The sequence below is a fragment of the Mustela nigripes genome, chromosome 7, assembly GCF_022355385.1.
Source record: "Mustela nigripes isolate SB6536 chromosome 7, MUSNIG.SB6536, whole genome shotgun sequence".
NCBI lineage: Eukaryota > Metazoa > Chordata > Mammalia > Carnivora > Mustelidae > Mustela > Mustela nigripes.
In genome coordinates, this window is record NC_081563.1 from 134,574,647 (window position 1) to 134,586,863 (window position 12,217).

The 12,217-nt window shown below is 50.3% G+C and overlaps 1 protein-coding gene across 1 annotated transcript; it reads left to right on the top strand.

Moving 5' to 3' along the window:
- The first annotated feature begins 2,124 nt into the window (after positions 1-2,124).
- Positions 2,125-11,695, top strand: FAM210B (family with sequence similarity 210 member B). The gene is made up of 3 exons (XM_059407278.1): positions 2,125-2,356; positions 8,776-8,951; positions 9,362-11,695. Exons 1-3 carry the CDS (start codon positions 2,171-2,173, stop codon positions 9,576-9,578), a joined length of 579 nt encoding a protein of 192 aa, XP_059263261.1. The 5' UTR covers positions 2,125-2,170; the 3' UTR covers positions 9,579-11,695.
- The last annotated feature ends 522 nt before the right edge of the window (positions 11,696-12,217 follow it).

A 12,217-nucleotide genomic window follows, 5' to 3' on the forward strand; every position in this document is an offset into this window, starting at 1 on the left:
TCACTGTGTCACTCGCTGCCAGCACAGCAGCAGGCACACAGAGTCATCAGAATAATAAGTGCTGATTGGAAATGAACAGAGAGGGACACAAGAAATGATGGATGGGCTGGGGTGGTTGGTTTTGCCTTGGGAAAAAGGAGAGAAACAGATGGGAGGACTCCAGACAGGCCAAAAACATTTGGAACAGTCATTGCGTCATCTAAAAGAGAAAGAGAATGGGAATAAAAATGCTCTGGTCCACAGGAAGACTTGGGTATGATCGGAGAATATGCCTTGGGAGAAAACTCAGCAGTTGCTCCCAAACGCTGCCCACTCTGCATTTTAACACAGTTCCTCTGCCTGGGCTCAGGAATCTATCCCCCACATTACTATAGAAACAAGCCACATGAGTAATCACAGGCCCCAGACCCCAGAGTAGATTAACAACATGTTCCCTTAGAAACCAGGAAAAAGGGGTTCCTCTGATGGAAGGGAGGAAACTTTTTCCTTCAGCACCTCACCCCCTTCCTCCTCAACAGTGGACACACACACTCAAGTGATCCGCTTCCCACTTGTAAACATGCCCTCCCGTGTTACTCACTCTCCACCATACGTGCACACACAGCCCCCCTGTGGCACCATCTGTGAGTTACCACCTCACGTCCCAGAAGCCATTCCCTCTAGGTCTCTGCCAACAGAACCTCAACTGTGTTAGGAAGACAATGTGAGTACTGCTTTGCCAACTCAGCTTCCTTTTGCCAGATTCCCTTGCAACTAAGAGTGATCGTGTGACAGACAGAGTTCTAGCCAATGAGACAGAAGGGGCTTCTCATGGTAAGAGGTGGGGTGGGGGGTTCTAGAAAGGGTTTTTATTTGCTGTCCTACTGAATTTGGGCAAATTGACCCCATCCCTTTCCAGAACCTTCCTGGGAGAAAAGCCAAAGTTTCCTGGGAAGTCTGGGAAGTTGGGCTTCTGGATATGAATTCATTTCAGCGGATTGGATGCGCTTGCACAATATTTTGAAGGCAGAAACGGAGCAGAGGCATATTCCTGTGGTTTGAGCTCTTTGCTGCTGCTAAACAAGTTTGCAGAGATTGGGGGTTTTCTGCAACAGAATTCAGGTGCAGGTCGCCAGGCCATGGATGTGGACAAGCAGTTGTGGCAGAGACAGTAGCCTGACTGCCTTTACAGGGTCCAGTGACGTGTTTTGTGGGAGCTGGAAAGCAGTTCTGAACCCTGGATCAGAGCTGTGGCAGTGAGTTCTAGAGCACATTCATTCCACTGGCCAACTCCTGATGCCCACCTTCCGGTTGTGGCTGGCCAGTGTTGCTGTGTCCAGGCAGTCTTTCCTGGGGAAGAGCCTAGTGCCCACTCCTCTAGCTTTTCCAGTTATTTTCCAAGCACTAATTCCCTGTGTTAAATTATTTTCTGCCTAAAATAGCAAAGATCTAGAAACATTTAGAATCCTCTAGTTCCAACCAAAAAATGCTAAAGATGTTGGGCATGAAAAGTGTATGAAGATGCCTCAGGGAAGTCACCATTTCTTTGAAACTCAGTTCTTCTGTAGAATGGAGACCAAAGATTATTATTATCATTATCATCAGTTAATAGTTATTGAGTACTGTGGCCCATTGCATCTCTCAAAGATGGTCACAGCAGTATTTCCCATCCCAGAAGCCTTCCGCAGGTGACCTCGCCACTTGCCATCACGTCGGAGGAATCTAACCCCTCGCTCTTGAATCTCGGCTGTCCTCTGACTCTCTTGTAACCAAAAGAATGAAGCCGAGTCGACACCGCCAAAACTCCAAGGATATGGAAACGGCACGAATCTCCCGCCCGGCGAACTCTGCCTGGCGCTCGGGGTCCGGTCCCGCCCACTCTGCTCAAGGCTGGAGCTCCGGTGGGGCGGGGCGGGGAGGGGCCTGGGAGGAATCTCGGGGCTCGGCCCCGCCCACCCCGCGTGTGCCTGGGGCCCCGGAGGGGCGGGGTCTGGAGGGCTCGCTCCGTTCCGGCCCCGCCCACCCCGCGTGCCGTTCCGGAGGGGCGGGGCCGGTAGGCAGGGCCAGAGAGGGATCGCGCGGCTCCGGCCCCGCCCACGCCGCTCCGGGCTCCAGCTCCGGCGGGCCCCGCCCACCGGCGCTCGTTTCCCCTCCGGTTCGCTGCGGCCGCGGCAGCGCTTCGCCGCGCGCCATGGCGGGGCTGCTGGCGCTCCTGGGCCCCGCCGGCAGGGTGGGCGCCCGGGTTCGGCCTCGCGCTTCCTGGCTCCTGGGAGCCGCAGCCCCCTGCGCGCCGCGCCCCCTGTTGCTGCCGCTGCTCCGGCCCGGGCCCGATGCCCCGCTGCTGCGCGCGGTCGGCGGGGACAGCCGCGGCCGCCAGGTAAGCCTCCCCACCCCCATCCCAGCCCCCGGGCGCCCGGATCCCGCTCCATCTCCGCCAAAATAGAGCTTTAGTCGTCCAGCTCTCCGAGACCTAGACACCCCCACCCACTCCAGGGCTCCCGAGGCCCCAATCCCTACAAGCCAAGAAAACGATCTCCCAGTTGACAGCTGGAGAAACTGAGGCTCAGGGAGGTCTGGTTATCTGCCCAAGGTCACACAGTCTCTGGCAGAGCCCCAGGTTCCCAAAGCGTGGGCCGGCACCGTGGCAGTAGCCGAGAGAATTATACCTGGGGCCTGGACTTGCTCTCAGCGTGCTCACATGGCTGTTAGAGTTGTTTCCCCTTCGAGCAGCGCCGGATCCTCCAACGCACGGAGCCGAGGAGACCGGCTCCGGGGGTGCTGCTGTCTTGAACACCCCCATCACTTGCTGCTACTCCCTCGTTATCTAAGCAAAAGAGCAGGCCTCCCTGCAGGGCTTCAGGCGAGACTCTGGCAAGAAACACAGTGTTCTGTCCTGTTTCATCGTGGTTACCTTCTTTATATGATACGTGAAACTGGTTTCCCTTCAGAAGGTAATCCGGACTTTCTTTTAAAAAAAAAAAAAAAAGATGGTTTTAAGTTTGTTTGCTTTTTTTTCTCTTGAAGTTTGTCTCCTTAAAGAAAAACAGTAAGTAGCGCAGTCTGGAGACACGGGACTGACCTGACGAGTTGGAACACGCAGAACCTGGCCTCCTGCAGTCCCTTTCTTTGCTTAAGGATGGGATCCCTGCGCCTGCACTCACTAGCCTGTGACCTCACCCCGCTGCAGGCTCTGAGCCTGTTTGCTGACCTTTCAGAGGGCTACAGATGTGGGCTTCCCAACTAGAGTTGGGGGATGATTCCATGAGCTGAAGCAGGCCTGAGCCCAGTGCCGGTGGAGCTTCCTGAATGAATGTTGCAGGGGGATTTGACTCACACCCTTAACATGCCTCCTGCCATCTGCTCCCCCTTCCAACGGCAGCAGATCTTGTCTCTAAACCCTGAGCCCTCCACACACATCTGGCTGCCTCCTGGCCATTCTTTATGGATCAGCCCCTCTGTCTCTTCCTCCAGAAAGCCTTTCCTGACCACCAGAGAGGCCCTGGGAGCCTCCACTGGCCTCCCTCAGCCCCCTGGGTGCGGATTCTCTCTGCAGTCTTCATCTGGAATGGTCTCCTAACTTGATTGTCTGTCCCACAAGCCACATCAGTTTTGCCCCCAGCACAGGCCCTGGCACTGGCAGGGGTGTGTGTGTGTGCGCGCGCGCGCGTGAACATGCGTATGTGCGGGCATGATATGTGCATATAGTAGTAACGAGTGTGGTCTCAGGCTCCCCATATTCCTGTCTTCAATCGTTCTGTGGCCTTGATCAGATTCCCCCACTTCTCTGTTTCTCAGTGTCCTCATCTGTAAAATGGGATGTTAATAATTCACATTTCTTAGAGCATGAGTTGAAACCTGCCATCGGGGACATTCTAAATTAATGTTAGCTATTGATGTTACTGTGGCAATAAATGTATAAATCACAGGGCCCCACGAGCTGTGCTTGTTTCTCCTGCTATCTGGTAGATGGGAAGCATCCAAGTGGGGTCAGAACCTAACAGGATGTTAGGGCAAAAGATGCTCATTACTCAAAGTGTCATCTTCTTGAGAAAATACATCGCCCTTGGGGCCTGGGAACAGGTGCAGGGATCTCCCTTGTCAGCTGCTCCCGGCTACCCACAGGCACCTTGTTTTTGGCCATTGGGAGGAGGGAGTGCAGCTAGGGTCTCCGAATATGCCAGGATTTTAATCAAGTACCTGAGAGACCTTCCCACGTCTGCCTTCAGTGGGGTCCCCACTCTAATCGGGAGGAAGGAGGTAAAGCCACTGGAGAATCCTGCCCCTTTCACTTAACCTGATTCGTGTCATGTCACCTCGCAGAGCAGCCCAGCCCACCTACACCTACAGTACGGGAGGGAAATCTTGGGCAAACGATTGGCTCTCGTCGAGCCCCCGTGTCTTTTGTCAGTTCTTGCTCCTGTGCTGCCTTTTCAGGGATCCCCTCCTTGATGACCTTAAACTGGCCGCATCCCTCCCGACAGTCCGGCCAGTCTGCCTCCCCTCCGTTGTGTTTCTCCATTGCACTTGTCCTATCTAGCAGCCCTGATACTTTCCTTTTCTGTTTATTGTCGCTACCCTCCCCCACTAGCCTTAAGCCCCTTGAGGGTAGAGTTCTTTTTCATTCACTGTTCTCTCCCCCCAATTAGAGCAGCACCCCTCATAGAGCAATTATCCCTGACTAAGTGAGAAGCACAGCATAGTTGTTAAGAGCAAAAGCCTTGGACCCGGTAGGCTTCCATCCCACCCCTGACAGGTAATTCCTGTGTGACCCTCTGGAAGTTACTCAACCTCTCTGGGCTTCCAGGCTCCTCTTCTGCTCAGGGAGGATGATATAGTACCTATCTCACAAGGTTGTTGTGAGGATTATCTGAATTAATATTTTCAAAGTACTCAGAAGAGTGCTTGGTACAAAATAAATACAATGTAGTGTTGTGTTTAGTATTATTATAATTATTATTATTATTATTATTACTGAAAGAATGAAAACAGGTGGTACTCCAACCAATGTGAGCAACTCGTGAGCAACATCTTTGCTTTATTCTTCGAACGTTCTGTTCTTCGAACGTTCCTGCCCCTTCTGATAGAGCCTTTTATACCTTAATAATAATTTGGCTTGGGGTTGGGGGGTGGCAATCGCACAGGCACACACAAGGATTTGTAAAGGCACTTTGGCTGAGTCCAGACACCAGGGGCATGTGTCATGTTACAGGCACCCAGGACAGTGCCTGACGACATAGCACAGGGACTTAGGGGGAGTATTTCACAAAGACGTGAATGTCTGAAAAGTTTCCATTCCTCGCAAGCCACCCCCTCAGAAATTCCCTTATTTTAGTTTCTTCAGCCTCCTCCAGGCTTAGGAAGAAAACGGACTGGTTCACAGTGCTTGAAGATACTTCCTTTTACCACAATAAAAGGAAGAAAATTGTCCCAAGATTTTTTTTTCAAGATTTTATTTATTTGACAGATGGAGATCACAAGTAGGCAGAGAGGCAGGCAGGGAGAGAGGGGGAAGCAGGCTTCCTGCTGAGCAGAGAGCCCCATGGGGGGCTCCATCCCAGGACTCTGGGATCATCACCTGAGCCGAAGGCAGAGGCTTTAACCCACTGAGCCACCCAGGCGCCCCTGTCCCAAGATTCTAACTCTAGGTTCACAAAGAACCCGCTACCAGGAAGTGGTCCATTGTGTCTGAATATTTCACCCCTCCCATTGTTTTGCAGCAGATGCGGGTCATTCTGTGGCTGGAAGTCTGGCTGCCTCTTTATTTTTCTTTTGTGGCCAAAAGGCCTTTTGCCAAAATAGAAGTTGTAAAGAAAAGAGCCCTCAACAGAGACAGCTCCACTGGGCTCTGGTGAATGGACAGATGGGGCATAATTAAGTTTGGTCGGGCCAAGTGTCAAGGGTGGGAAGTGAAAGGGGCTTTCTCCCTCCTCAGCCTCAGAACGCCGTGTGGCACTTGGACTGGGGACTGGAGATTATTGTCCTATCAGGGCCCGACGTCTGGCAGCTCTCCCATCGGCACGGCTTGCTGGGCAGCCAAAGGCGGGTGGGGCTGTGTTTATCAGAAAGAACCTGAGCTCTGAGCTGCCATTCTGGCGGGTGGAGGAAGAGGCAGGCGAAAGCTTTGAAGAAAAGGGGAAGTCACGCGTGCTGGCCAACCTTCAGGAGACTGACTGTTTTTCCTTCTCTCCGCCAAAGCCTTGAAGTCCTGGACAAGTGTTTCAGAACTTTCAGAGCGTCCAGCTCTTACAGGACATGAAGCCCTGTGGCCGGCCAGCTCGCCACTCTCCCCCACCCCCAAGCCTCATTCTCCCTCCTGTCAAAGTGGGAGCCACAGACGTGCCCACATCATGGGGCTTACCGTGAGGCTTTTTATGAAATGACACCTTTAAAGCGCTAAGCCCAGCACCTGGCTCAGTAGAGGGGGACCTAACCTGAGGACACAGGTAGTTTCCCCGGAAACTTTCGAAGGAAGTTATGCGCTACTGCCTAGTAGAATGCACTCTCTAAGGGGCAGCTGCCTGGCTCCGTCGGTGGAGTCCGCGACTCGTGATCTCGAGGTTGTGAGTTCGAGCCCCACATTGGGTCAAGGCCCCCCTGGAGAACATGCTAAGCGGGGGAAAGCCTGGCAAGGTGAGGCAGGATTGGTAAGCAGGGGTTTACCTGGCAACCCTGGACACCTGATAACAAATCCCAGTGCCCAGTGCTCTCCCCAGAACACGAAAGCAGACGCTGGGCACCTGGACACAGATACAAGTGGACCAGCAGCACCTGAGCCCACTGGGAGCTCATGAGCAAAGCTCCCCCACCCCGGCCCACCCCACAGGCAGGGCAGAGGCTCCTGAAGCAGGACAGGGCTGGGAGGTCCCCTGCAGCCCTGGGGAGCCTTGTGAGGTCTGGAGGGGCTGCTCTGAGCCCTTATGTTGTTTCATTTTCATTTGGGGAGTCTTGGGCCTCCCTCCCAGGGACTCTGGGCGTCGTACTCCTCCCCCTTGCCTTTGAAATGCTGCTCGGGTGGGTGCAGCCTGCTCTAAAAATACAAAGAAAAAGCCATCGTGCTGTGCGGCAGAACTGGAGCTCATTGACCCAGATACTTCCTCCCAGGAAGAGCTCGGAGACAGGTCATTAGGATTCTAAAATCTTTTCAGAAAAAAAGGCACTCTCCATATTGAGGAAACTTTTTTAAAAGAAATCCAGCATTCTTGGGTTTTCTGTTTCTCCCAAACATTCCAGGCCATGTAGGTGCTTGTTAAGAGAAGCCAAGTCCAGTGGCTTGTTTCTGTGCCAATTCAGGCCAGTGCATTTATGGCCCAGGACTTGGCCCTCCCTGTATCTGCTCAGATCTCCAGGGAAAACCTTGATTCTGGTAGTAAATATACTGTAGCTTCTGCTCCATTTTTTTTTTCTTTTTTTTTTTTTTTTTGCACCCACTATCCTTGTTTTGTGGCATCTAGGATGGGTGGCATGTGCTCAGGCTGTGGACCCCAGTGACCTGGGTTCTATTTTGGTCACTTTGGGCCAATTCTTTGGCCTTTGAAGCCTGTGTTCCTCTTCTGGAAAGTGGGAAAAAAAAAAAAAAAAAAAAAAAAAAACCAGTATCTACCTAGAGGGTGGTCATGAGGATGGAAGCTGACAGCAGGTGGAGAGAAGCATCTGAGCCATGCCCGGCTGGGAGAGTACTCAGTAAAGCACCATCAGTGTCCCCAAATATGTGTGCCCCAAGGTTTTAGTTCCTGTTGATGCTCTAACAGCTTACCAGGAATCCAGTGGCTTCAAACAGCACACATTTATTGTCTTACAGGCCTGGAGGCCCGAAGTCCAGAACAGGTCTCAAGGGGCTAAAGGCATGGGCAGGGCTTGTTCCTTCTGGAATTTCTAAGAAAGAATCTATTTCACGACTTTTCCAGCATCTAGAGGCCACATGCACTCATGGGCCTGTGGCCCCTTCCTCAGATCTCTGACCCTGCTACTGTAGTCAATTGTCCCTGACCCCTGCCTCCCTCTTTTCACTGATTAAGGACCCTGGTGATGACATTGGTCCTACTCAGAAAATCCATGATGCCCTGCCCATCTCAAGATACTTAACTTAGGGGCGCCTGGGTGGCTCAGTGGGTTGAAGCCTCTGCCTTCGGCTCGGGTCATGATCTCAGGGTCCTAAGATCGAGCCCCGCATCGGGCTCTCTGCTCAGCAGGGAGCCTGCTTCCCCCCTCTCTCTGCCTGCCTCTCTGCCTACTTGTGATCTCTGTCAAATAAATAAATAAAATCTTTAAAAAAAAAAGATACTTAACTTAGTCACATCTCCAAAATGCCTTTGCCATGTAAGGTAACATAGTCACAGGCTCTGGGGATTAGGACCCGGAGATCTTGGGGGCCATCATTCTGCCGATCATACCCAGTACCTAGCCTTTCAGCGTGCTCAGTGACGAAGTGGGCACCAGCTGACCGAGGAGGTAGGGAGTAACTGGTCCATCGCTGGGCAGGAGGGAGGGTGGAACACTGCGCGATATGAAAGCTCCTGACGGGGCACCTGGGTGGCTCAGTGGGTTAAAGCCACTGCCTTCGGCTCAGGTCATGATCTCAGGGTCCTGGGATCGAGTCCTGCATGGGGCTCTCTGCTTAGCAGGGAGCCTGCTTCCCTTCCTCTCTCTCTGCCTGCCTCTCTGCCTACTTGTGATCTCTCTCTGTCAAATAAATAAATAAAATCTTAAAAAAAAAAGAAAAAGAAAAAAGAAAGCTCCTGACGGCCGCCAACTGCCTTGCTGCTGCCCCAGAACTTCTCCCCTTCTGTTGGTGCGCAGGACCCCAGCAAGAGCACTGGGACGCCAGCCCCTCCTGTCAGCAGCTCAGAGGAGGAAAAGCAAAGCAAGTCACAGCAGCTGAGAAAGATTTTCCAAGAGTATGGTGCCGTTGGCGTGTCGCTGCACATCGGAATCTCTCTGATCTCCTTGGGGCTATTTTACATGGTGGTTTCAAGGTAAGAGCTCTGGCAGGAACATCCCTTTGTTCTTTAGGGTCATGTAGGATTCTTTGCAAATGAGAACATTTTTCCTGTGAATGTGTATTCGTGTAGCTGCTTCCAGCATGTTTTTTAAATACTTTAAATCTGGGCACCTGGGTGGCTCAGTGGGTTAAGCTTCTGCCTTCGACTTAGGTCATGATCTCGGGGTCCTGGGATCAGGCCCCGCGGGCCCTCTGCTCTGCGGGGAGCCTGCTTCCCCTTCTCTCTCTGCCTGCCTCTCTGCCTACTCATGATCTCTCTCTCTGTGTGTCAAATAAATAAAGTCTGAAAAAAAAAATAAATACTTTAAATCTTAGAGCCACACCGATTGCCTAATTTAACCCCTTGTGATAATCCTTTTTGTTGTCGATGGTCTCCTTCCGCAGTGGTGTGGACATGTCTGCAATCCTGCTCAAACTCGGATTTAAAGAGTCACTAGTGCAGTCGAAGATGGCAGCAGGCACAAGCACCTTCGTCGTGGCCTACGCCATCCACAAGCTGTTTGCCCCCGTGCGAATCAGCATCACCTTAGTGTCCGTGCCCTTCATCGTCAGATATTTTCGCAAAGTGGGATTTTTTAAACCTCCAGCTGCAAAGCCTTGATGAACGCTTCAAACCTGTTTCTTTTAAATAGAAATTTTGGGTTAGTTTTAGGATAGAGCTTTTCGGGGGTGGGGGGGGTTGGTTAGGAGTAGGGTGGGGACAGGAAGCTAATTGCTATGTTCTCATGAATAAGTTTTCCCTTTGGCAACAAAATTCAGGTTTTTTAATAATTCTAATTATTTTGCTTTACAAATGTTGTTAATGCTGTTCCTCATAGGATTTGTACGCGTAATCTAAAATGTCAGTGAAACGTCACAAATTGAGTTGTCATCACAAATTGAGTTGTCATCACAAATTGAGTTGTCATCTCAAACAAAACTGTTTGCCTACAAATGGTCCTTCTGGAAGATCACTGTTGAGGTTCTAGTCTGCGAAAACCCTCAGGGGTTAATCTTCGCTCAAATTCTTAAAGGGCAACGATTCATTAAGCCGGTTTTTAAAATTCCCCTTCCTCCAATATCTGTTGCCAGGCTGCCTGCAGTTTCATACGCAGTAGGCTGCAGAACAGCTCCCGGTGTTCCCGTTAATGAAGCCGAATTTAAGACTTAACAATATGTAATCAGGATCTAAATTAGCATCAATGCTTCGACGTTCATTACCCTTCTTTTAGGGAGGAAGAATAACCAAGTATCTCTGGTGTTTCATTGATGCTAAAACACCTTCCAGTCTGGACATTCTCAAATTTCACTGAAGTAGGTCAGGGTCATTTGTCTCTGTTGGGGTGAAAAATGGAAATTCTGTTCAGTAGTAATGGCATCGCGTGGCTCCTGACGGCCTAATCCACAGGTGAGCTTGGACATTGCACTCATGGAAAGCTAAGACAATCTTTGCTTAACGTCAGACATTCCAGAACTATCATCACCATGTTTACATTGTGTTGCTACTTACATTTTTTTGAGTTGAAATTGTTATGTAGAAAAAGATTTTATATCACTCTCTAAAAAGGAAACTGAGCGGCACTTGCTGTAAATGGGAGGCAGCTGGGAAATACTACAACATAATACAAGCCAGGGAGGGAGGAGGCGGGCAGGTGTAATCACCTTCTGTTGAGCCAGTTTTACCTGATAAAGGAGGTTTGATCTGAGCTTCCCATCCCCCCCACACCCCCCACACCCCCCCGCCTTGCTGTGAGGGACATTATTAGTTAAAAACAGAAATAAGCACACAGATTCAAATGGACATTTTTGTCCCTGGAATGCTTAGAAGCAGGCGGACTGGAGGGAATGCCTTTCTGTGGGATTCCTATAGTGCTCTCTTCAGGGCTGTATCCACCCACAGCACCGTCCACACTGGGACCCCCAATTCAACCAGTTCTGCCCTGCCACCCTGGTTGAGGGAGATCCACTTTGTAGGAGGAGGGTTAATTACAGAAAGGACAATCAGAAGACTAAAGGAACTATAAATTGACCATTGTGGTTTTACCACCCGGCTGCTGACCGTTCCCTGATTAAGCCTTAGTAACCTATGTCCGTTACTTGAGTCAATTTTTACAAGAAGCTTTATGGAACAAATTCTCCACTTGCAAGATCGTTACAAGTGGATTCTGGGCCCCCCCTCACCGCCACCCTTTTAAAGCAATTAGCCCATTGCCAAAAGGCTTTATTGATTTCAAGATGGAACTGCCTTTCTGGGATCTAATTCCAAGGACAGTTGGCTTCATGCTCCTAACCACCTTCCCGACAGACTCCCTACCACTCAGACCCCTAGTTTGCCTATGCAAAAAAAAAAAAGCTGACAGTGAGTCCTACAGGTTCAAGGGCTGAAATCTTAAACTTTAACTCCATGTTTGGAGGAATGGAAGTGGACTGACAAGAAAGCAATAAAACCAGTCACCAAACCAAACAGCCATGGCCTTTTCTTCAAAGCCCCAACTCCGCTCCACTCCTGCGGCCAGTGGCCCCAGCAGAACAAAGAACTTGGAGAAGATCAGGGAATACGTGACTTCACCAGCAAGATGTACAGAATGCTTGTATTTACACTGTTTTTATGGAACTAGGGAATAAAACACGATCTATTTTAAAAATGTAAGCCATCGTTCACCCCTGATTTTGTATTTGACCAAATGAGCCACTTAAATTCCCTGAAACAAATAAACATCTTTGTAGTGTAGTGAAGAACTTTGGATTCCTCGTCTGGTTAAGCCATAACTGTTGCTGACTAGGAAGCGGCTCTGTGACTGGTTTGTTAATGGTGCGCTACTACAATGAGCTACTTTCTTTGCTCGTGTGGGATTCTGGGGAAATGACAGAAGTTTAGCTGGTGTCACTGGTAAAGTTGGTCATGTCATATTAACTATCACTTGGGTGGATGGCGCATGAAAGACTACTTTGGGAATGTAAAAGTTGGTTAACTCAAGACTGGAAAGCTCCTTTATCCTGAGGGGGCTAACCGGATGGACACTTGCAGCTTTACTCAGTTGTGTTCTGAAGCTTCTGTCAGGTGTCACCAAAGCTGACATGGAAGTAGTCATTTCTAATATCTAGTTCCTTGTGTTGAACAAAGGTCAGCCATGAAAGCATAGCTCTGTATTAGTTTTCAGGAACTTCAACATTTCCAAGGTCAAGTTCATCCGTCTTTGGTCAAGGAGATGATGGCAGCTAGAAACAGATATGTAGCTTTATGCATTAGGAGCACATAGT